At 35.2% G+C, this 23,645-nt stretch overlaps 2 protein-coding genes and 7 non-coding genes across 9 annotated transcripts; all 9 read left to right on the plus strand.

Annotated features, from left to right (window-relative positions):
* Nucleotides 1–1,983: 1,983 nt before the first annotated feature.
* On the plus strand, nt 1,984–3,886 carry LOC111796934 (small ribosomal subunit protein uS4y). The gene is made up of 3 exons (XM_023679752.2): nt 1,984–2,142; nt 2,593–2,974; nt 3,442–3,886. The coding sequence occupies exons 1-3, from the start codon at nt 2,115–2,117 to the stop codon at nt 3,623–3,625; spliced, it is 594 nt and encodes a 197-aa protein (XP_023535520.1). The 5' UTR covers nt 1,984–2,114; the 3' UTR covers nt 3,626–3,886.
* Nucleotides 3,887–5,621: 1,735 nt separating this feature from the next.
* On the plus strand, nt 5,622–16,417 carry LOC111796923 (esterase/lipase/thioesterase family protein). The gene is made up of 14 exons (XM_087124881.1): nt 5,622–6,039; nt 7,011–7,095; nt 7,330–7,400; nt 8,124–8,238; nt 8,347–8,426; nt 10,035–10,119; nt 10,214–10,294; nt 12,666–12,760; nt 12,899–12,949; nt 14,137–14,217; nt 15,533–15,605; nt 15,691–15,768; nt 15,886–15,967; nt 16,053–16,417. The coding sequence occupies exons 1-13, from the start codon at nt 5,921–5,923 to the stop codon at nt 15,913–15,915; spliced, it is 1,044 nt and encodes a 347-aa protein (XP_086981007.1). The 5' UTR covers nt 5,622–5,920; the 3' UTR covers nt 15,916–15,967; nt 16,053–16,417.
* Nucleotides 16,418–18,015: 1,598 nt separating this feature from the next.
* On the plus strand, nt 18,016–18,087 carry TRNAW-CCA (transfer RNA tryptophan (anticodon CCA)). Its single transcript has one exon. It is a non-coding gene; the product is annotated as a tRNA-Trp (tRNA).
* Nucleotides 18,088–20,024: 1,937 nt separating this feature from the next.
* TRNAI-UAU (transfer RNA isoleucine (anticodon UAU)) lies at nt 20,025–20,098 on the plus strand. The gene has a single exon. It is a non-coding gene; the product is annotated as a tRNA-Ile (tRNA).
* A 201-nt stretch (nt 20,099–20,299) lies between these two features.
* Nucleotides 20,300–20,373, plus strand: TRNAI-UAU (transfer RNA isoleucine (anticodon UAU)). The gene has a single exon. It is a non-coding gene; the product is annotated as a tRNA-Ile (tRNA).
* Nucleotides 20,374–20,533: 160 nt separating this feature from the next.
* Nucleotides 20,534–20,607, plus strand: TRNAI-UAU (transfer RNA isoleucine (anticodon UAU)). Its single transcript has one exon. It is a non-coding gene; the product is annotated as a tRNA-Ile (tRNA).
* A 160-nt stretch (nt 20,608–20,767) lies between these two features.
* On the plus strand, nt 20,768–20,841 carry TRNAI-UAU (transfer RNA isoleucine (anticodon UAU)). Its single transcript has one exon. It is a non-coding gene; the product is annotated as a tRNA-Ile (tRNA).
* Nucleotides 20,842–21,001: 160 nt separating this feature from the next.
* On the plus strand, nt 21,002–21,075 carry TRNAI-UAU (transfer RNA isoleucine (anticodon UAU)). Its single transcript has one exon. It is a non-coding gene; the product is annotated as a tRNA-Ile (tRNA).
* A 161-nt stretch (nt 21,076–21,236) lies between these two features.
* On the plus strand, nt 21,237–21,310 carry TRNAI-UAU (transfer RNA isoleucine (anticodon UAU)). Its single transcript has one exon. It is a non-coding gene; the product is annotated as a tRNA-Ile (tRNA).
* The last annotated feature ends 2,335 nt before the right edge of the window (nt 21,311–23,645 follow it).

A 23,645-nucleotide genomic window follows, 5' to 3' on the forward strand; every position in this document is an offset into this window, starting at 1 on the left:
TCAGCATCTTGATGTTTTAGGAATGCTTTCCACACTAATTTCTTCTCATACTTGGTTTTTCTTGCCGTTGACACATCTCTTTTGTCTTTCATCAACAATTTATAACCTTATCTATCTGCTTCTTTATGTTGATGATATTGTTGTTACCGGCAACAATCCATTTTTTCTTGACAGCTTTACCCGCAAGCTTCATCTGAGTTTGCTACCATGGGTTTGGGCTCTTTCAGTTATTTTCTTGGTCTTGAAGCTTCACCCACCCCTAGTGGTCTCTTTATTAGTTAGTTAAAATATGCTTGAGATATTCTTACTCGTGCTCAGTTGCTCGAAAGCAAACCAGTCCACACCATGGCTGTTTCTCAACACCTGACTGTTGATGGTTCTTCTTTATCTGATCCTACTCTCTATCGATCTCTTGTTGGCGCCCTTTAGTACTTGATCTTTACACACTCAGATATTTTCCGCTGTCAATTATGTTTGTCAATTTTTGCATGCTCCTACTATACATCACTTTCTTCACTATGTTAAGGGAACACTTCACTTTGGTCTTACCTTTTGTCCATCCACTGTTCCTAGTGCGCTAGTGGCTTATTCGAATTTTGAATGGGTTGGCTGTCCCGACACTAGTCATTCTACATTTGACTATTCCATTTATCTTGGTAACAATCTCGTTTCTTGGAGTGCCCATAACCAACCTACTGTCTCACGCTCCAATTGTGAATCTGAGTATCGTGCTCTTGCCATGACTGCTACTGAACTCTTATGTGACAACAAAAATGCTATTTTTTGAGCTCCAATCCCGTTTCTCACAAGCAAACCAAGCATGTTGAATTAGTTTATCATTTCCTTCGGGAACTTGTTGTCGCTAGCAAACATCGCACATAGTATGTACCTTCCCATATCCAGGTTACCAAAAGTGTCTCTCGACCTCTTTTTTAATTTTTCAGATCCAAGGTTCACGTCCGATCAAATTCGACGCTCAACTTGCAAGGGAGTCTTAAGGATATTTAGTCTTCCAGTACGGTTTACCATATGCATCATATTTGACCCTTAATTATAAGTTAATATCTTGTATTATTGAGGATATTTAGTTTTCCAATACGGCTTATCATATGTATCATATTTGACCCTTGATCATAGACTAATATCGTGTACCACACACACGCGCACACACGCACACACACATTTATTTTTTAGATATTTATTCTCTACCAACTCTTAAATATATATATAAATATTTTTAAATTATTTAAATTGAGTTGAATTCAAATAAATGAAAAATTTATGAATCTCGTTCATGGATTCCCCTCCAAATCCAATTTCAAACTTATGCTAATTTTTTTTTTTTTAAAAAAAAATAATAAATATATATATATATATATATATATATATATATATATATATATATATATATATATATATATATATATATATATTTATTATTTTACGCTTAAAATGAGATATTTATTCTCTAAAAACTCTTTAAAAAATATATATTAAAATTGAGTTAAAAATCTTAATTAAATATTTAAAAATAAATAAATAAATATATATATATATATATATTATGAATTTATGTTTTACTTTTTTTCAAAATAAAATTGAATACATGACCCGAACGACTCCAGCCAACCAAAATAGAAAAAAATTATGGTTGGATTGAGTTCATTATTTAAAGGTCGGTTTAGATGGAAACAATTGAATTAGGTTTAAACAATATCCAAACCCGACCTAACTGAATCCACAAACACCCTTGAACGAATATTTTTAGTTTATTATTATTATTTTATTTTTTATTACGGTTAGTTTATGTGTAGTTATTTAATTGTAGCTATGGGTCACAATTTTACATTTTTGAAATTAGGTTCTACAAAAGGGCCTATTTATGCAGTAATCTCAGGCCCAATTCTTATTGCTCCATAGGCCCAGCCCATCCCACCTACGGCCCGGCCCATCCCACCTACGGCCCAGCTCCAGTTTATTTAAGACAAAAAGGGACTATATCGCTAAAACCCTAGCCGCTGCTCTTACTCTCTTTTCCTTCTTCAGCTACTTCTCTTCCCTCTCTGTGGCATTCAAGATCATTCTGTAAGTGAAGCCGTTGCAGAGAAGGGATCATGGTGCACGTCTCCTTCTATAGGAACTGTAAGCATGAATCTCTTACTTTTCCTTGAATGATTTTGTTTTCATTCTCAATTTTCCATCTTCCGTTTCTCTAGTGCTTTCTTGTTCGTAATTTGATTCTGTTTCGCACATGTTTTGCTACTTTGTTGATCGGTATAGCTGGAAATTTCGAAGGATTTAAATCGTTTTAAATGATTTTTACAGCTCCTTTTGAGCTGTGGATGTAAGTATTATTTGTTGTTGAATCGGGGACATTGGATTTAAAGGAATATGATGCTCGATAATAATCTCTTAGGGTTTTTTTTTTTTTTTTTTTTTTTTTTTGAAATTTTGTTCTTTGCATCTTATGGAGATTAAGAAATGGCATAGTTCGTCTTACGCAAAAACTTCAAAAAATAAAAAATGCTTCTCTTCTTGGTGTTTTTGCTTAAGAGATAAGATAATTGATGTGTGGGTTTTATCAATATGTAGATGGGAAGACATTCAAGAAACCCCGACGTCCTTACGAGAAGGAGCGTCTGGATGCAGAGTTGAAATTGGTTGGAGAATATGGGCTTCGTTGTAAGAGGGAGTTATGGAGGGTTCAATATGCTTTGAGCCGAATCCGAAACAATGCTCGTATGCTCTTAACACTTGATGAAAAGAACCCGCGTAGGATTTTTGAGGGAGAGGCTCTCCTTAGGAGGATGAACAGGTATGGTCTTTTGGATGAGAGTCAGAACAAGCTCGATTATGTCTTGGCCCTTACTGTGGAGAATTTCCTTGAGCGTCGTCTCCAAACTCTCGTGTTCAAGTCTGGTATGGCTAAGTCTATCCATCATGCTAGAGTGCTCATCAGGCAGAAGCATATAAGGTAGTATGCCTTCATTAGCCTTTTCCATACCCATAACATTCTTTATTCTTCCATTAGCTATTTTGATTAGTTTTCGTTGTATTGTAAAATTCTTAGTGCTTGATGATGAACTGTTACAGATATCATATTTATTTTCTGAGAATTGAGTGTTGTTATGCTGCTTTCGTTTAGATATAACACATAAAATGCTTTGGGAAAGAGCCAAACTGCATAACTCCACATTTTTTTTTCTTGAATTTTGGAAGTTCAAATCCTCACTTGAAAAAGGGTTTTTTGCTACATATTTGTGGATCACTTTTAGCTCAAGTGATGATGATCTAAAAGAATTTTAAGGACTTGAGAAGTGTAGAGTCGAACTTCAATGTCGTTTTTTTTTATTTAATTAAGTTCTTATACATTGATATATGTATGTTGGATGTAAAGTACTGGACATTAAAATTTTCATCTGTGTCACATTTTCTCCTTAGGGTTGGAAGGCAGGTGGTCAACATCCCTTCTTTCATGGTGCGGGTCGATTCCCAGAAGCACATAGACTTCTCACTCACGAGTCCGTTTGGAGGCGGCCGTCCTGGAAGGGTGAAGCGAAAGAACCAGAAGGCAGCTGCAAAGAAGGCTGCTGGAGGCGACGGTGATGAAGAAGATGAGGATTGAGTTATTGACGAAAAAAATGATTATCCGAGATGAAAACGATTAGCTGAGGATCTCAGGTACTGAGATCAGCCTCAATCTAAACCTTATCTATTGATATTTGAAAGAGAATGTTACCTCCTCTTAGAAGTTTTGCTTTAAATATTTTTGAATTAGAGAACTTGTTTGTTTTTTTTTGGTTATGGCGACTTGATTATAACCTATTTGGTTTGTTTAAGTTGTCACAGTTTTCATGAATTGATACTTGATCATGTGAAGGACTCAGTTTTTTTTTTTTTCTAAATATTTTTATTTACTATGAATTATTTTAGTTCATTTGATCCATTGATAGGCTTTGTAATTTTCTAAAGGGTATAGGGATGTGACCTGATAAATTTTCAATTCAAGTAGATTTCGATGAACATCTCGATGTATTCTATGATGGTAACAAAGATATCGAGTCGATCTGGTTGATGCAAATTCATTATTTGGTATAAGATGTTTTTGTGAGTCACACACGATCGAATTAACATTTCGACCTTCGACCTAATAAGCTTCTCTTAAATTTAAAAGGTTACAATTTTTAGTATTGTATCCTGAAAAAATATTGAAGTTTCTCCCAAACTTCAAGTTTGTCAAATATTTTTTTTTGAAAGAAATATCTAATCAATTTTATATAATCCAAATGACTAATATACCTTTTTTGTTTGTATGATTTTTAAATATTACATCAAAATGACCCTTTTGATTGAGTAATTATAATGTCACATGTTATTACGAGCCAAGAAGAAATATGTTATTTTCTTCCCCAATCTTTCTAAGATTAAAAAAAATGTCATATTTTTGCTCTGCAATAGACCAAACTAAGATAATGGTTGAAAACAATTCTTTGTGGTAAACACTTCATCCTTTATTAACACTAATCAAGAAGAGATTACCAAATACTCTCGTAGAATACTACTACGTTTTCTACTTGACATCGTGAATAGTCTATGACTCAAGCAAGTTTTATGTCAAAAAAAAGCTTATTTGATATTATTGTGTTATAGCTAACACGATGGGTGATTTCTAAATAGTTCAAATAGTTTGTGAAGAATTAAGAACTTATAGCAACTACAACATGTGTAACATGCCTATTTACAAGAACAAGACTTATGGAAGGTCCCTATTTACAAGAACAAGACTTATGGAAGGTCGTTGGCGGGAGTGAAACTACGCCGTCAACAGAGGATTCTAATGTTGTTCTACGCAAATGGAGGATCAAAGCAAACAAAACAATGTTTGCCTTGAAAACCACAATTTGAGAGGAGATGTTAGAGCACATTCGGGATGACAAGACAAACAAACAAAACAATGTTTGCCTTGAAAACCACAATTAGAGAGGAGATGTTAGAGCACATTTAGGATGACAAGACAACTACAATCAGAGAGGAGATGTTAGAGCACATTTGGGATGACAAGACAACCACAATCCGAGAGGAGAGGAGAGGAGATGTTAGAGCACATTTGGGATAACAAGACAACCACAATCAGAGAAGAGAGAAGAGATGTTAGAGCACATTTGGGATGACAAGACAACCACAATCCAAGAGGAGAGGAGATGTTAGAGCACATTTGGGATAACAAGACAACCACAATCAGAGAGGAGATGTTAGAGCACATGTGGGATGACAAGACAGACAAACAAAACAATGTTGGACATGAAAACCACACTCAGAGGAGAGATGTTAGAGCTAGAGCATATTTGGGATGACAGTACACCGAAAGAAGTATAAGACACATTCATGATATTGTTCTCAAAGAAAATGATACGAGGTTAAAGTTTTTGGAAAATAAGTTATTATTAATTTTGACTCAGAGCTATTAAAATCGTTTACAAACCCCCTTCCAAAACCCACCACCGATTAGTTTCTAGTGTCGGGTTTCCTCCAAAATCGACACCCGCCATTGAACATTCCCTCATTGATATATATATATAACTACTTCAACTATTTTCTAATTTATAAACATAGTAAAAACAATTGAAACCACACCCCAAACACCCTTTCAACGCTAATTGAACAAAATTTCCCAAAATCCCCACGGAAGAGCCCAATGTACCATTATCACGCAGTGGGCTGGGCTTAGCCGGCCGGTGGACGGCCCAACTGTAAGCATCCGACGGCGGCCGAATCTCCGGTCCGTTCACTTCTCTTTTTCCTCCTCCTGCGTCCTCTAATTTCTGTACTCACCAATCTGGAACACATTCCGTACCCGTCGTTTGGATTTTGTTAAACCGAGCAATCGATTCATCTTGAAGAACAAGCAATCAATCGATCAATGGAATCATCATCTTCTCACCTCGGTTCCCTTCCCGAAGACGTTTCAGAAGATCAAGCACAACCACAGGAGAATCAGAAATCGGTCTTCGCCTCCAAGCCTAATCGCCCTCCGACTCTGTAAGATCTCGAATTTTCCACTGCCTCCCTTTTCTCATTCCCTCGTTGCCGCACTATGTTTTCAGAATGTCTGCATGTACTAACCAACCTTTCATTTCTGCTGAATTGCTTCGAACTGAATCGATACATCTTTTATTACAGAAAAAATATAAAATGCCTTCATTTTCTTGATTGAAGCTCCTTATTTCGAATTCTTGTAACTCCTTTGAAGCCCAAAGAACTATTTGTTTTCATGACGGGAATTGTGTTCTTTCTGGAGAGTGAATATTGTGATTAGAATCATGCCGTGGTGAATGCATGGAGCATCTTTTGACAGATTTGTAGAAACATGTTTTTGGTTATATATTGGAAACAAACTGCAGACTGAAATACAGCGGAAGGGTTTTTTTTTTTTTTTTTTTTTTTTTTTTTTTTTTTTCACCAAAAAAATCTCTAAAATCAATTTGGTGGAAAGAATCTGAAATGTTCTTATACCAATGAGTGAGTGTCAGTGGGTTTCTTCTTCACTTCCTATACCACGTTCCTTTCTTTCAATACAAAATCTTAGTTATTAATGTGTGTAAAAGTTTGACAAGAACAGAGCTTTTTTCATCCTGATATGTTTACCTTTTCTTGTGGAGAACAAGATTCTTTCTCTCTATCCATTCGTTTACTCATAACAAAAAAAAAAGAAAAAGAAAAAAGAAAAAAAATTGCTTTTGTGTAGACATAGCAATACTAATTCTCATACATGAACCAAATAAATGAGAATATGAAACAAAATGAGAGTTAATAACCAAAATAAATGAGAATATGAACATGAACTAAATGAGAGTTATGACAATACATGACAACTTACATCGTCATGTAATCATTTTCACTGCTATTTTACTTGAATGCATGAAGCGCATGTTGGGCTGGTTGGTATAAAGGTGATATATATTTTTATTATGGTGTTTGGATTTAGTTTTTGATTCTATGTTGTCTTGTAGGAATTCTTCACAGAAGTATTTGCCCCTAGATTGGCTTGGATATTTTGACCAAGAGGAGGATATTTCCATTCCAAACTCAAACGAGGTTAATATTATTTCACTCCAGAGTTCTTGACTAGAGTCCCTTTCTCTAGTGGGACTTCTTTTTGTGGGCTTGTCTTTTGGATGCCTTCTTATTTGTTCATTGAGAACTGCACACACACACTCAGACAAACACAAATACGCACACACGAACACTTGCATACAAGTATACATGCGAAGATAGAAGTGAACTTTCAAGGAATTGCTCTTTTTTGCCTAATATGCATCATCCTTTCAGGTTTTCCATGTCTATACAGCGGGAAAAGAAGGACCAGTTGTATTTTGTCTGCATGGAGGAGGCTATTCTGGGTGTGTGATTATTTCTCTCTTACTCCTAATTTTTCTTTGTTCTAAATTGTCTGGGCTTGAAGTACATGGACACCCATATTTGTAAGCACCACAGCTTTGGCTTAATCTAACTGCTAGTGCCACTTCTGGAAGTAGATGGTTAGCTAAGAACTATACATTACACATTGGAATTATGATTCACAGCTTATTTCCTAGATTTTCTAAATTAAGTAACGACGCCATTTAAGGAAAAAAAAAAGTATCTTCACTTCATGGATTGTTAGATCTACATTCTCATTTTGTTTTGGCCATCAAATGATGTTGATTGTTTTAACTTGAGACTTGAGACTCAATTTCCTAGGTAAGTCTGAGAATGATTTCAACCATCTAATTTGACCTTGAAAAAAATTGCTTACATTAAATGTTTTTGTTTGGTGCGAAGCATCCTGAATAAAGTTAAAAGTACTTAAGTTTTAGACATATGTTTGCTTCAGTCATGTCTTTCAAGTGGGTCTCCTAAGTTGTTATCCTAATTTTTCCAAATCTAGTCTTCTGTGTTTTGATGGATCTCTTTTCCATATTTCCAGTAATATGCATTGTATATTATACCAATTAATTATGTCGATGTTTATTTTATTTTGCCTTTTGTTTTCAGTATTCCTTTATACATTTCTGGCAATAATTTGCATTAAATTTGTAATATAATTCTCTTACCTGGCTAATTGTCAAAAATTATTTCACTAGGCTTTCTTTTGCTCTATCAGCTGGTATAATAAAGGAAAAGGCTAGAGTAGTTGCAATGGACTTCAGAGGACATGGAAAATCATCTTCTGAGAATGATCTTGACTTATCAGTTGAGGTACTGATATGGAATTTTCAATGATTGTTCAGCCATCTTTAGTTCATAAATTTTCTACTGTGCTGGGAACTTGTTTGCCACTTATGAAGTTTTTTATTAAATTTGCAGACTATGTGCAATGATGTTTTGGCAGTTATAAAGACCATGTTTGGAGATTCACCTCCTGCAATTGTGCTTGTTGGTCACAGGTAGTGTATCTTTTAGTTAGCTAGCTAGTCTTGTCCCTAGAAAAAGTATAAAGTGCAAAACAATTTTTTTATGACCAGAATGAAAAGTGTACAGAAAGACCCAAAAGTTTATGAGATTATAAGAAACCGTTCCATTTTGGATTGCTGCAAAAGGACTATAGTTACAAAACAAGTCTGACAGTGATCACAGGATAAAGCAGTGAATGTATCTAGCACCTTGATCATTTACCAATCTCTATTTCTTTCATAAAACTCTTTGGTTGCTTCATAACCCAATCTCCCGAAGGTTGAAGAGAGATTATCAAATTCTTTGAAGAGAGAGTTCCACAACATTTGGCTGTAGGGTAAATGAATAAACAGATTAGATCGGTTCTCTTCTCCACTCTGGCTAAACTCATGAGATGCTCAAGTAAAAGATTTCCGAAAACACCTAGTGCAAAGCTTGCTCTTGATGTCCCAAACAAATCTAGATGACCAAACTCATGGAATCATTGATAGTGATTAAGGAAAGGTATAAGGTTTTGTCACAGTTTCCCTCATTATGACTTGCCCAAGGAGTTGCAGAGATTTGCTAGAAGAGTGTCTTTTCCACGCCCCCTTATGGGATAAGGGTAGCAGGCTTTGGTTTGCTTGTCTTTGTGCTATTTTATGGGGACTTTGGGGGAAATAATATAATTTTAGAGGAATTGGAAGACTATGGGGGGTTATGTGTCCCTTATTAGATTTCATGTTTTTCTTTCGGTTTTCGTGTGTTAGATTTTTTGTAATTTTCCTTTAGACCTTAGTTTGCTCAACTAGAGTCCTTTCCTGTGTTAATTGGACTCTTCTTGGGTTCCTTTTTTTCTTTTGCATTCTCTGTGTATTGTTTCACTTTTTCTCAATAAAAGCATGGTTTCTTACCCCCCCCCCCCCCCCCCCCCCCTCCCTCCCACAAAAAAAGAAAAAAAAGAAAAATGAAAAAGAAAAAAGAAAAAATGTCTGTCACAGTTTTATATGTCATGGGTAAACATAGTCTAGAATGAAAACTATAATAGAAAATGTTGGTGTATATTGGCTAAAATTGAATCCACCAAGATAAGAATCGATCTTCAGCTAGGCATCTCACATTGATCCATGACACAGTTGTGAGCCTAGTCTAGAATGAATACTATAATAGAAAATGTTGGTGTATATTGCCTAAAATTGAATCCACCAACATAAGAATAGATCTTCAGCTAGGCATCTCACATTGATCCATGACACAGTTGTGAGCCTTATTATCGCTTAGATCATGTACTTTCTTATTGGTTCCATGAAGAATGCAGAGTTTGGGATGTTTACTAACAGTTCTTTGTACATTGTACAGAACTCTGTATCAATCATTTAATATCAATTCATGTAATTAATTTGTTGAAGAACTTGGTAGTTGCTTTTTTGATTGCTCACTTTGTTGAATGCGAGTGCTATTTGGGTGGATAGACTAAGGCGCATCTCTAGTACATCTATTGTTCCTTTTGTATAATAAAAAAACTCGATATCATCTTTAAATTCTATTTTTAGTTTAAAGTTGTGCCAATTCTGCTCCCAATTTTAATTACATTTATATGCTCAATGGAATGATTTAAATAGTATGGGAGGTTCAGTTGCTGTACATGTTGCTGCGAAGAGAGCATTACCTAGCCTGGCTGGTTTAGTGGTTGTGGACGTTGTGGAGGTATGTTTACTGTTGTTCGTATTTCCAGAATCACAATGAGTTATAATCATATTTTTTAAGCAATTTTCAGCTTCCTGCAATTTTTTGGATTTAGGGAACTGCCATGGCTTCATTGATTCATATGCAAAAAATATTATCCAACAGGATGCAACATTTTCCTAGCATTGAGAAAGCGGTACACTATTATCCTTGGCCTGCAACAATATACATATATTTTTACTGATGTTTCTTGTTTCTCCAAGGTGGTGCTTATTTTTTATCTTTATTATAGTCCTTGGGACATTTGTCTCTATTTTCACAAGTTTTCTGCTATCTGACGGAATGCCTTTGTTCTATTTGAATTATAAAATTTAATAATGAACTAAATGAAATAATTCATGGGTAGAAATCTTAAGTATCAAATTTAAAAATGAACTCAATAATTCAAGTGTTGATGAGTTACTGTTTATTTGACACAATTTTATATTAGCAAAAAGTGTTTTTAATTGATAAAGGAAAGCTGATAAAAGAATGCTTCAAGAACATAAATGTACTTCCATCTACCTCTAGAGTATATTGTATTCATAGACAAATATAAATTATGTTTTCTTTAACAAGAAACAACTTCTCATTGATATAATGAAAAGAAATAAAGGTTCAAGGGATACAAACTCCCAAAGGGAATTTTAAAGAAAAAAGATACAAGCAGCAAATGCAACCAAATAGAAATTACCCATGAAAATAAATAAATATTTAAAGAATCCAGAACTTCTTCAGAAACTTCGTTTGAAAGACTTAGAGAGCTTGAAAATGAATGATGAAACATTGAATAAGTCCTCCACCGAAGATTAGTTACTTTAAATTTTTCCAAAGACAACAAAAAACGAATCACCAACCAACAAAAAACCTTCTAAAACACATCATAACACAACCTCAAATAAATCTTCAACTTCGCAAGAACTATTAACCCATTGAAAGGAGCTTTGGGCAAACTCTCACCAGCAAAGAAATAAGAAACCACCTCATGCAAGTCAATCCAAATATCTCAGAGAAGACGACAAAACATTGCAAAGCTAAACCATGACACAAGTTCCTTCTTGGGGCAAAGGAGGAATTTCACGAAACTCAAGACCACAGGCTTCTATAAACGGAGAAAATTTTGCCAACATGAATGAAGGATGAAGATATAGGAGGAGTCTTCTTGTCCCAATCTCGAAATAATAAGTCAGAAGCTTTTGAAACTGAATCTTCAAGAACATCAATCTCCATATTGAAATCCACTAAGACTTATTCCAGACTACTCAAACTTACCTTTAGTCAATCTTAGCAACGTCACTACAAGATGGAGGGTCCTTTGTTGAGTGAATAACTCTTGTTAAACCAAAAACTGGATCTAAAGAAGTGAGGACAAAATGGTTGTTGGGGGATAAGAGTTTAAACTGCCTAAAACTTGTAGAAGATGCTCCCAATCCTTTTTGACAAAAGAAGCTTAAAACATCCTTCCCTTGGGGTTTCGAAGAAATTCGCTTAACATTTCCCAGAAGGCCTACCATCCTGTTTTTAGAAACCCAGCTGGAACCAAAATGGATTTGTTTTTGCACCACCATTAAACAGGAAGAAATCTCTATAAACCATCCAAAATGGTAATTTTTTTTAAAGATTCTAGAACATCCATCAGCCTGCTTAACTTGACATTGAAAGGACAGTTTCAATGAGTGGCAAGGGATTGTTCCAGCCGTAATAAAGTATTCCAATGAAGTTTAACAAAATTGAGACACTTTTTTCTTTCTTCCAAAAGTAAAACCCGTGAGCAAATGAAACAAAAAAAGGATTTATTGGCAATACTACAACAGCTTTCCATCTGACGGCTAATGCAAAAATGAAAAATACTTGTCTTAGAAGAAGAAAATAATTAGAAAGAATTGGAGGAAGGCTGAAGGAATCCTTAATGAAGAAACTGAAGAAAAGGATTTGGTTGCAGCAAGGGGAAAAAAGGAAGGGACGGAGAGCATAGAAGAGGGGGGGAGCATTTCGGGACACGGATTTAGTAACCTTATTAGGAGCAAGGAACAAGGAGAAATAATAAGTAATGTATATTATGCTTTTAATTGCATAAATCATAATTTTAATAGTGGTACTTCACCATCAGCCCCTATTTGGATGTTTTTTTTTCTTCTAGAAATTGGTGTTTTGTTACTTGGTGAATGTTGTCAAGGATTAAAGGCTAATACTCACCTATAGGAAAAAATTGATATAAATGTTTTTTCCCCTATTTTTATGGTTTTGGATCTTTACTGGTTTCGTTTATCTACTGGATTTGTTTATCTACGTTAGTTGTCTGATATTATTTATTAAATTGGTCATGCAACAAATTGTTTAATATCACCAATAGGAGATTTCATGTTAAATAAATGCCTTTCTCATCTGACAGAGCCTTTGAACCATAGGTGAAATATCACATTTTCTTCTGCCATATTCTTCTATTAAATGATGTCTTCTCTTCATTATCTTATTGTAGTAGAGTTTGACCCTATTAACCAATTTAAAAAAACTGCATGAATCTGTAGATTGAATGGAGTGTAAAAGCAGGTTCTTTGAGGAATGTTGACTCTGCCCGTGTATCAATTCCCTCTACGCTTACATATGATGATTTGAAGAAATGGTTGGTCACTTGTCAACTATATTGTTCATCCAGTAGTATGCTAAAAGCTTGTTCATATTTTCCTTCTTGATTAGCCGATTTCATCAACTGCTCAGTTCTTAGTCCTGTATCCATGAAATATCTGAATTTCTGGTGCAGCTATACTTACCGAGCAAAACTGGAACAAACGGAACAATATTGGAAAAGCTGGTATGAAAATGTGATTACTTGTTCAGCAACCACATTTTAATCAGTCCTTATGTTGTTATGTATGATTTGCAGTTACCAACCCTCCCTCTTGGAATTCAAATTTGAGTATTCATGAAAGAGGGGAAAACAATATATAATTGCATTTTTAAGTTGGCTGCCCAAGAAGATGCATATATGCTCTTCCTATTCTCATATACGAGTTTTTTTTAGAAATATTATTTAAGTAGACAGGACTCTTCATAAAACTATCTGGTTATGCTCGAGTCCTGTCTTATAACAATTTTACCAAACTGGAGAAGAGGTATCGCTATCAGTTATTGAAAAAGAGCTTGCTAGGTTTGGGTGGAACTTGAGTCCTATTGTGCATGCTACATTTACTAAGACTAGGTTTTGTATATAACTCACTGGAGTCATTGTTTCAAAATGATATGTTAATATCTATTGATTATTTTTATAATGATTGTCTCATCCCTGTTATTCTAAGTTCACTTGTGCATGAACATGCTGTGAACGTCATTGTTAAATTGGCCGCTATAAAAAAAATGCGCATGCGCACGCGCGCACACACACACTGACACATATATGATGGTTAGTAGAATGGGGTAAAATCATCAATGTTCTTTATGTCTTGTAGTTTATCTTTCAAGTATATTGTGATGATTGTGAATAACTTGTCTGGATGTTATAGTCTAGTTGGTTATTCTGGTTGTCTCTTTTCTTTTCTTCATTCAACCCTTTTGTAGGACTATATAAGGCTAAGAGGGGGAATGTGAGGCAATTAAGACTTCGATTTTGAAATTCAGATCTTTATCTTCGTCATGCAAATAAATATCTTAGATCGAAAGCCTGCAGCAATCATTATTTAATTTCATGATCAATATCATCTTATAAAAACGCAATAAAAAATGATTGCTATCATCTGGAATATTGGTGAGCTAGAATTTGTCCTATGAAAATCCGAGAGCGTTCTCCTTTTTGTTCATGTATGGAGTTAGAAGGTGGGGAGGATGGGGAATGCATAAACCGAGTTAATAATGGCTGAAGATACATCTATTTCAGCTTCTTATTGTTTTAATTATTTTTCTCTGATTACTTGCAACTTATTGGTCAAATTCATTTGACTTTCTTTTGGTTTTTTTTATCCTCTTCATATGTTATATTTAGTAAATTGGTTAATAATGTTGCAGGTATGAGGGCCTTTCAGAAAAATTTCTTTCATGTCCTGTTCCAAAGCTTTTGCTTCTAGCAGGGACTGACAGATTGGACAGGTTATTAAAAACGCCCTATAAACCCGTTTTAGTTTGTCTATTTTAGTAATCTGCCATCATGTATTGTACTTGTATATTTTGGTTTGACTCTTTTCCTATTCTTTTCCATCTTGGAATATTCTTTCTTTGTTTTTTAATATGTCCTGAAAAACCTTGACCAACAAATCCTTAGTATATCAAGGAAAGGATTCAGGTTCCTCAAAACTTTGACCATTTTATCATCACAAAAGGGGGGAAAGAGGTGATAATATGCTTTGCGTCCTCCTAAGCTTTCTTACAAATGGAGCTCAATTTTGAGTTGAGAGAGCAAGTGATTTCTGTTTTCGCAATCTTTTGTTTCGGTGAGTTAGGTGTCGAATGAAGAGTTCAAACTTCTTTGGAGAGACTCAAGATATTTACAAAAATGAGCAAGGACTAATTCACCTTGACTCGAGCAAGAGAAAACGGGTTTCACTATCAACAATTCAACAAAATAGAAAGCTTTTTAGATCCAAATATTGATGATGAGGCATATCTAAGTTAAACATATACAAAGGGAGAATGAGCAGGGTGAGGATGAAGCAGACACAGGAAGTTTGCATGCTTGAAGCTATCCCTTGATCAATAATTTCATTAATGACCAGTTGCATAATGTCTTTTAATAGGAAAATTCTCTGCAATAATGTCTTTTAATAGGAAAATTCTCTGCAATAATGTCTTTTAACAGTAGAAGAGATTATGATCCAAAATGAACATTGTGTGTATGAACATGTGTAAATAAATGTACGTTGCTTGTGCTGAATTCCTGTGGTGGTTTTTGGAGATCTTTGTACTTTACCTTCATTCTCCAAATATTTGTATTGATAAACATGTGATTATTCAGCCACCATGGGTCAACCTAATGGTTAAAAAGGGCCATGTAAATAGAAACAATAGAACTTTTGAAGGGGTTGATAGGGAGTCTTTTGATGTTTGATCCCTTGAGAGATTCCATGTTTCTCTTTAGGCGTTAGTGATGAGATCTTTCTGAAATTATTCATTACGTTTTATTTTGCTTGATTGAAGTCCCTTTATTATCGGGTTGCTTCTTTTTGTCGACTTTACGTAGGATATAATAACCTACGAGTTATCTTAGCAATCAAATGTAGTAGGGTCACATGGCTATCCTATGAGAATATTCGAGATGTCTCTAAGTTGGTCCAAACACTCGTGGATATAAAAAAATGGATGGCTTATTTTACTCGTTTCTTTTCGTGAATTACTTTCTTATTGAAAGAGTAAAGTACCTTAAATTTTGAAGTAGATGTTCTAAAGAACTGTACCTGTTTTATGACAGAACACTTACAATTGGTCAAATGCAAGGGAAGTTTCAGATGGTGGTAGTCAGACATACTGGCCATGCTATTCAGGTTTTTCTTTGTTTCAATTGACAAATTTCTTCTTCCATCTTGCTACCATGTTCTGTGAGCTATAATTATTGTTTGAACCGTGCAGGAAGATGTGCCGGATGAGTTTTCGAATCTGATACTAAATTTTATTTCCCGCAACCGCATAGGTCCGCATGGGGTCGAGGTTAGTATCAAATTCCAATCTAGGTAAATGGAAGAAAAAAGTAGAGGCTTCATCTGTACATAGTGTTTTCTTGTTACGTAGAATCGCCAACCTCATGACGTAAACTTCATATTGCAGATACCGGGACTTCGTAAACCGCAGCAGTAGCAACCTTCAAACGGACACCGGAGAAAAAGATCATTTGCAGTTTCTCCTACAGGTATTTGATCTCTCCGAATAATTTCTTTCGAAGCAGGAACGAGTGAGTAATGGACAATCCAAGTTCGTTTTTTTTAACAATGCAGCTTAGAAACGGAGTCGGTATGACGAGTAAAGATGTTGTTCCAAACATAGCAGTTGCTTTGGAGTAAAGCTAGTTTTGAGTAGAGGTACATTTCTTAAAGCATCATCTACCCGACTCGTACGAATTGATGTCGATTGTAGTTCGTTTTCTGAACTTGTGTGAACGGTAATGGTCTGATATTGTGTTCTTATGAGGTCGTATGGGTTCTGTGATGCCCCAAGGAGGACTGTAAATGAGATGAATAACTCATATGGCTATTATTAATTTTGCTGAAGCCACTACTTTGGATAACTCTATAAACCATGATGTATTAGACAACATATCTGTTTATATAGCTACAAATTTGAGGTGTGGATATTATTATAATGGACTATAAGCTCCCTTCCCCTATGTTCTAAGTTCATTTCATTTGGACGGTAACCGTCTCTTTATTGTTAAGACTCTTTTTGATTGATTAGTGTGAAACTGTATTAACGCTCACCTCCACCCCCAAGGGCTCAGACTTTAGTAGGGGTGGAGTCGAGCTAGCCCTGATATAGTCTTTCAGTTCCTTTCTGATAAACAATACGTACTACTCATAATGAAAAAGATCTTGATTTATTTATAGACAAATATGGTAACGACTCAGATCCACCGCTAACAGATATTGTCCTCTTTGGGCTTTTCCTTTCGAGCTCGCTCTCAAGGTTTTAAAACGCGTCTATTAGGGGAAGATTTCCACACTGGTTTGTTATCATCCCCAACCAATGTAGGATATCACAATCCATCCCCCTTCGGGGCCCAGCGTCCTCGCTGGTACTCTTTCCTTCCTCCAATCGATGTAGGACCGCCCCCAAATCCACCTCCCTTTGGGGCCCAGCGTCCTTACTGGCACACCGCCTCGTGTCTACCCCCTTCGGGGAATAGCGAGAAGACTGACACATCATCCGGTGTCTGGCTCTGATACCATTTGTAACGATCCAGATCCACCGCTAGCAGATATTGTCCTCTTTGGGCTTTCCCTTTCTGGCTCGCCCTCAAGGCTTTAAAACACGTCTACTAGGGGAAGGTTCCCACACCTTTATAAATGGTGGTTTGTTCTCCTTCCCCAACCAATGTAGACAGATATCGTGTGTACTGATTGACCAGATGCGACTAGTACCTGTTGACAGATGACAGATAGAAGAGCGGGTTCAAAAGTCTCTAATGGTTCATGATAAAGATGTCTATAAGGTCTCATCTTATACCTTCTAATGATTTGTATCCCTCATAGTTGTTTGGAAGCTCTGACTAAAGTAAAGACTTACATTCCAATGGTTTAGCAAGCCATTTTGGTGGTCTCTAATCGTTGTTTTTTGTCCTCCACGACTTAGAAAGGATATACGGAGTTTTGTCGAACGTTATTTCACTTGTCAAAAAGTGAAGAGGAACTTCAACTAATGCTCTGATTTATACGCTCCTTCGAAAGTTGCTATAAATGAAATTTGGAAAAGAAGTTTAAGATCTTGCGAAGGAAGTTAGATGTAGTCGTTAAGTCAAGTTGGCTGGAGCTTAATTTTGATCATATTAGAAAGTCTTCGAGACTTTTTCTAGGCAGATAGGACGACTTCGGCTTGTTCTTGTCGCTCGGCAGTCGACGACTAGAATGTCTTGATTGAGCAGTTATTTTCCGTAGTCACTCCAAAAAAAAGCATCAAGACCGAGAATGACTAGAATGTCTTAATTGAGCAGTTATTTTCCGTAGTCACTCCAAAAAAAAGCATCAAGATCGAGAATGAATTAAATATAGTTAACACGTGCAAACGCCGACTCTCAAAATGTGAAGCCAAATAATCCTTTTCCCAGCTGTGAAGAATTTACCAATTAAATGCTTTGTCTATCTTTATATTCTTTTTTCCCTACTAAAGATCTAAAGTAAAAAAATTTCATGCTTTAAAATAAATATTATATAAATAAAATAAAAACGCTCAACATGAATCAACGAAGGATCCGTGGCGCAATGGTAGCGTGTCTGACTCCAGATCAGAAGGTTGCGTGTTCGATTCACGTCGGGTTCAATTTTTATGAAATTTTCCTTCCTCCGAAATTACCTTTTTCGCCCTGCCCGTGATTATTTACTATTATTATTCTTTTATAAAAAAAACTATTTTCCGTATGTTTTTGTCCCCTCGGTCACTCCGCCGCCGTCTGCCCAATGGCCCGTAATTTGGCGAATCTAATTACAGCTGTATTTTTTCAAAAATTAATGATAATAAATTAAATTAAAATGGAGGAAAAAAAAAAAAAAAAAAAAAACTAATTTTACTCATAAACTTGTTCAATTAATTTTAACTTCATTCAATAAAAGAAAATATGTTTAGATGTGTTTAATGAATCATAAAAAAAAATATGGTGCAAAATTGATACAATTTTAGAGCAAATAACGACTTTTAAGTTATATATATATATATATACTCCCTCGTCGGCATTCACTCATTCAGAACTTAATTTGAAAGCCATATTTCGATCGGGACGTTTTAGAGATGTCCCTAATAACCAATTAATGACAAGTGTTTTTACCTGTGTGGATCCTATCTCAGGAACTTGATGAGTTGATCTGCTCGTCTTGCCTTTACTGCTATATCAAGAGTTACTCTTGCTTGATCTAAAATAGATAGTGGATTTCTTTTCGTCCTCTGTTGAATCTTTTTCATGGCTCGATAGATAATTTGATAAGCCAATGATTTTTTTCCGTGTTATATATATTTTGTGAATTTCAATGTTTCATCGTAAATTTGTTCATTAATCAAATTTAATTTGAGTTTAATTTCATTGAAATTAATGAGTCAACCCCAAATACTCCATTTTCATCTAGCCATTGATTTGGTCTCAATTTCATCGAATTAGATACAACTAGTATTTGAAGGTGAAAGCGGCAACATCCTCATCTGAGTAGATTTTATTTTATGAACCGTTTAGAAAATTCAAGTTTGAAATTAACATGATTCTGGAACAATCAAGGAAGGTCGAGGGTTCAATTTTTTTTTTTCCCGTCTAAATTCTATAAATGTACTTAGCAAACCATTATAAATGAGAACTTGAGAATTTCTTAGACCCGAGCCTAACAGGTACAAATACTCCATTGACTTCCCTCCTTATACATTTTAAAATTATAAGATTTTAGTGTAGGCCGAGGAGACCGAAACTCAAGTGGTTGAAGAAGAAAAACATGCTCGGGATAGTTGAGGAAAAAAAATGGTCAAAGTCAACCTAAAGGAAGACTAGAATATTGAAGAAGTGAAAACCATGCTTTAAGTTTGAGATTTTAGGGTCGGTTTGAATAGACTTTTGATGATTTTTGTTTTTATTTAAAAAAAAAGGTTTTAAATAATAGAAAAAAAAAATAATTTAGGGTATGAATTTATATTTTTACTAAATATTATTTAAACCTTAATAATAATAAAAACATAAATGGTTATTTTTAAGAATAAATTTGAAAATTTAATATGATAATAAAAGGAAATAATTGAATTAAAAACCTTGGTCTTATGAATCGAAGGTCGCAAGTTCGAGCCCCGCCGGCAACTAATTCTCATATTAGTGTGTTTACACTAATATCACTTAAATATTATTTTAAACTCTAATAAAAGAATCTAATAATAAAAACATAAATGGATATTTTTAAGAATAAATTTAAAAATTTAATACGATAATAAAAGGAAATAATTTTTTATTAATATAAAATATGGTCCGTAGCTTAGTTGGTTAGGACATTGGTCTTATGAGTCGAAGGTTGTGGGTTTCGAATCCGCTGGGACCAATTCTCATATTAGTGTAGGGTTAGTTAAATTGACTATATCAGGGTATGAATATATATTTTTACTAAATATTATTTTAAACTTTAATAAAAGAATATAATAATGAAAACATATATGATTATTTTTAAGCATAAATTTGAAAATTTAATATGATAATAAAAAGAAATATTTGGATAATGATACTTGATATAAAACATGTTTTAGTAGCTCAGTTGGTTAGAGCATTGGTCTTATGAGCCGAAGGTCGCGGGTTCGAGCCCCGCCGGGACCAATTTAAATATTAGAGTGTAAACCCTATAATGAATAAATGTGAAAATAATTGAATTAAGAAATGTTTGATTTTGGATAATGATATAATAATTGAATTAAGAAATGTTTGATTTTGGATAATGATATATTAATATAATAAATGTGAAAATAATTGAATTAAGAAATGTTTGATTTTGGATAATGATATATTAATATATTATATGGTCCTGTAGCTCAGTTGGTTAGAGCGTTGGTCTTATGAGCCGAAGGTCGCGGGTTCGAGCCCCGCCGGGACCAATTCAAATATTAGAGTGTAGAGCCTATAATGAATAAATGTGAAAATAATTGAATTAAGAAATGTTTGATTTTGGATAATGATATATTAATATAATAAATGTGAAAATAATTGAATTAAGAAATGTTTGATTTTGGATAATGATATATTAATATATTATATGGTCCTGTAGCTCAGTTGGTTAGAGCGTTGGTCTTATGAGCCGAAGGTCGCGGGTTCGAGCCCCGCCGGGACCAATTCAAATATTAGAGTGTAGAGCCTATAATGAATAAATGTGAAAATAATTGAATTAAGAAATGTTTGATTTTGGATAATGATATATTAATATAATAAATGTGAAAATAATTGAATTAAGAAATGTTTGATTTTGGATAATGATATATTAATATATTATATGGTCCTGTAGCTCAGTTGGTTAGAGCGTTGGTCTTATGAGCCGAAGGTCGCGGGTTCGAGCCCCGCCGGGACCAATTCAAATATTAGAGTGTAGAGCCTATAATGAATAAATGTGAAAATAATTGAATTAAGAAATGTTTGATTTTGGATAATGATATATTAATATAATAAATGTGAAAATAATTGAATTAAGAAATGTTTGATTTTGGATAATGATATATTAATATATTATATGGTCCCGTAGCTCAGTTGGTTAGAGCGTTGGTCTTATGAGCCGAAGGTCGCGGGTTCGAGCCCCGCCGGGACCAATTCAAATATTAGAGTGTAGAGCCTATAATGGCTAATTCAAATATTAGAGTCTAATTCAAATATTAGAGTGTAGAGCCTATAATGAATAAATGTGAAAATAATTGAATTAAGAAATGTTTGATTTTGGATAATGATCTATTAATATATTATATGGTCCCGTGGTCCCGTAGCTCAGTTGGTTAGAGCGTTGGTCTTATGAGCCGAAGGTCGCAGGTTTGAGCCTCGCTGGGACCAATTTGCATTGATTTTAATGAGTTGAAGGTTGCGGGTACTAATCCTCATTGGTTTATAGGTAAAAATTAGGTGATTTTAATGAGTTGAAGGGACCAATTTGCATTGATTTTAATGAGTTGAAGGTTGCGGGTACTAATCCTCGTTGGTTTATAGGTAAAAATTAGGTGATTTTAATGAGTTGAAGGTTGCTGTTGAAGATTGCGGGTACTAATCCTCGTTGTTTATAGGTAAAAATTAGGTGAGGTAATCCAAACGAACTTCACGCCCATCTCAACCATACGTATTGGAAAGGAAATACAAAAATTTTCATCCTCCGTTTTAGCACGATTATGTAGAAGTGGTAGAAGGACAGCTCTTTATCTCATGGAATTCGTGGTGCAACAGTAGCGTGTTTAACTCCACATAAGGTTATGTGTGACATTCTCATGCTTACCCAATTGTCTTAGATATAAAAGGTCATAACGTGGAACGACCCGAAATTTTTTACTTAATTTAAGGTCGTTACTGTATACATATCATGAACATTGAATGAAGAAGTACTTCATTTAAGCTTTCATAAAATCACCTTCATCTTAAAACACAGCCATGAACTTATATGTTTTGAAAACACCTTAAAAAACGACACAACAAAAGACTAAATAAAATAAATAAACGTTTAACATATTCTAGCCTAAGTCTAAGAAAATAAATACGACTACCCTATGCATGTGCCATGGTCTCGAGTTGCGATGCCATCGTCAACTGTATAGGAATTCCTTGCCTTAACCTGAAATGAAAGTAGCACGTGGCTTGAGTATTTAAAAAAATACTCAGTAAGTGACCCAACTATTTGGGGTTAAATGCAATAACATGCGAATGCAATGATGAGACCTATCATACCCGTCTATTTTCCTACGGAAATATCCTAACGGGTAACTTGGATGTGTACCATATATTTTACACACAGCCCATACGTGAGTCAGTTCGCACACCATTGGGCCACTTTCCTGGCTGACCGTCGCAGCATTATGATAAACATAATGATTGTTTCTGCTTGATCATCGCTGTTAGATTGAATGGCACGATGACCTATATGGGTCACGACCTCATGTATTTATAGATGCGTATAATGAAGATTACATTCCAAATCTATGATTTGGTAACAAACCATAAAATCATAGATTTGGTAACAAACCCTTCAAATCATAAACTAGTAAATCTTAGACTATTTTAGTATATACAGTTATGATCTATTTTAGGTTTAACACCCCCCCTCAATCTGGACGATGTACTACTAAGTTCAGATTGCGCCTAAAATAGCTAAAAGAAGGAGCTGGCAGTGGCTTTGTCATGATATCGGCGAGCTGATCCTTGGAAGATATGAGTCGAACATCAAGCTGACGAGTCGATACTCGTTCACGAACGAAGTGATAATCAACCTCAACATGCTTCGTCCGTCGATGAAAGATTGGATTGGCGGATAGGTAGGTGGCACCAATGTTGTCACACCATAGGCTAGGCGCTCGCGCTTGCGAGATCCCGAGCTCACGCAAGAGAACTTGGATCCAAATTAATTCGGCAGTGGCATCAGCAACCGCCTTATATTCGGCTTCCGTACTAGAACGAGAAACTGTCGATTGTTTCCTCGAACTCCAAGAGATAAGATTGCCACCAAAGAAGATCACATAGCCTCCAGTGCTTCGACGATCATCAGGATTCCCAGCCCAATCAGCATCTGAAAAGGCACTCAACAAATCAGTGCTGGACTTTGTAAGACACAAACCCATATCAATAGTGTCATGTAGATAACGGAGAATTCGTTTGACTGCCGCCCAATGTATAGAAGTCGGAGAGGACATGAACTGACACACTCTGTTGACACAGAAGGATATATCAGGACGTGTCAGAGACAAATATTGGAGAGCACCAACGACACTTCGATAGCGAGTAGTATCCTCAGGTGAGAGCTTTTCACCACCATTCAATAACAACTTCTCACTGGGAAGCATAGGTGTGGGCACACCTTTGGAGGTGAGCATATTGGTTCTGGCTAATAAATCTCGAATGTATTTATGTTGTGTCAGAATAAGTCCACTAGAAGTATGGCGGACCTCAATCCCAAGAAAATAACTCAAAATACCAAGATCCTTGACGGCAAAATCATCCTGAAGCTGTGTAAGAAGTTTCTCAGTAGCCGTAGAAGATGAGCTGATGATAATAATATCATCAACGTAGATGAGAATATACATCTGAATGCCCGTTTTGTTAAAAATAAAAAGAGAGACATCAGCCTTTGAAGGTGTAAAATCCAGCTGTAATAGTTTGGAGCTAAGGCGAGAAAACCAGGCACGCGGAG

The sequence above is a fragment of the Cucurbita pepo genome, chromosome 6, assembly GCF_057944985.1.
Source record: "Cucurbita pepo subsp. pepo isolate OVF chromosome 6, ASM5794498v1, whole genome shotgun sequence".
Classification (NCBI taxonomy): Eukaryota; Viridiplantae; Streptophyta; class Magnoliopsida; order Cucurbitales; family Cucurbitaceae; genus Cucurbita; species Cucurbita pepo.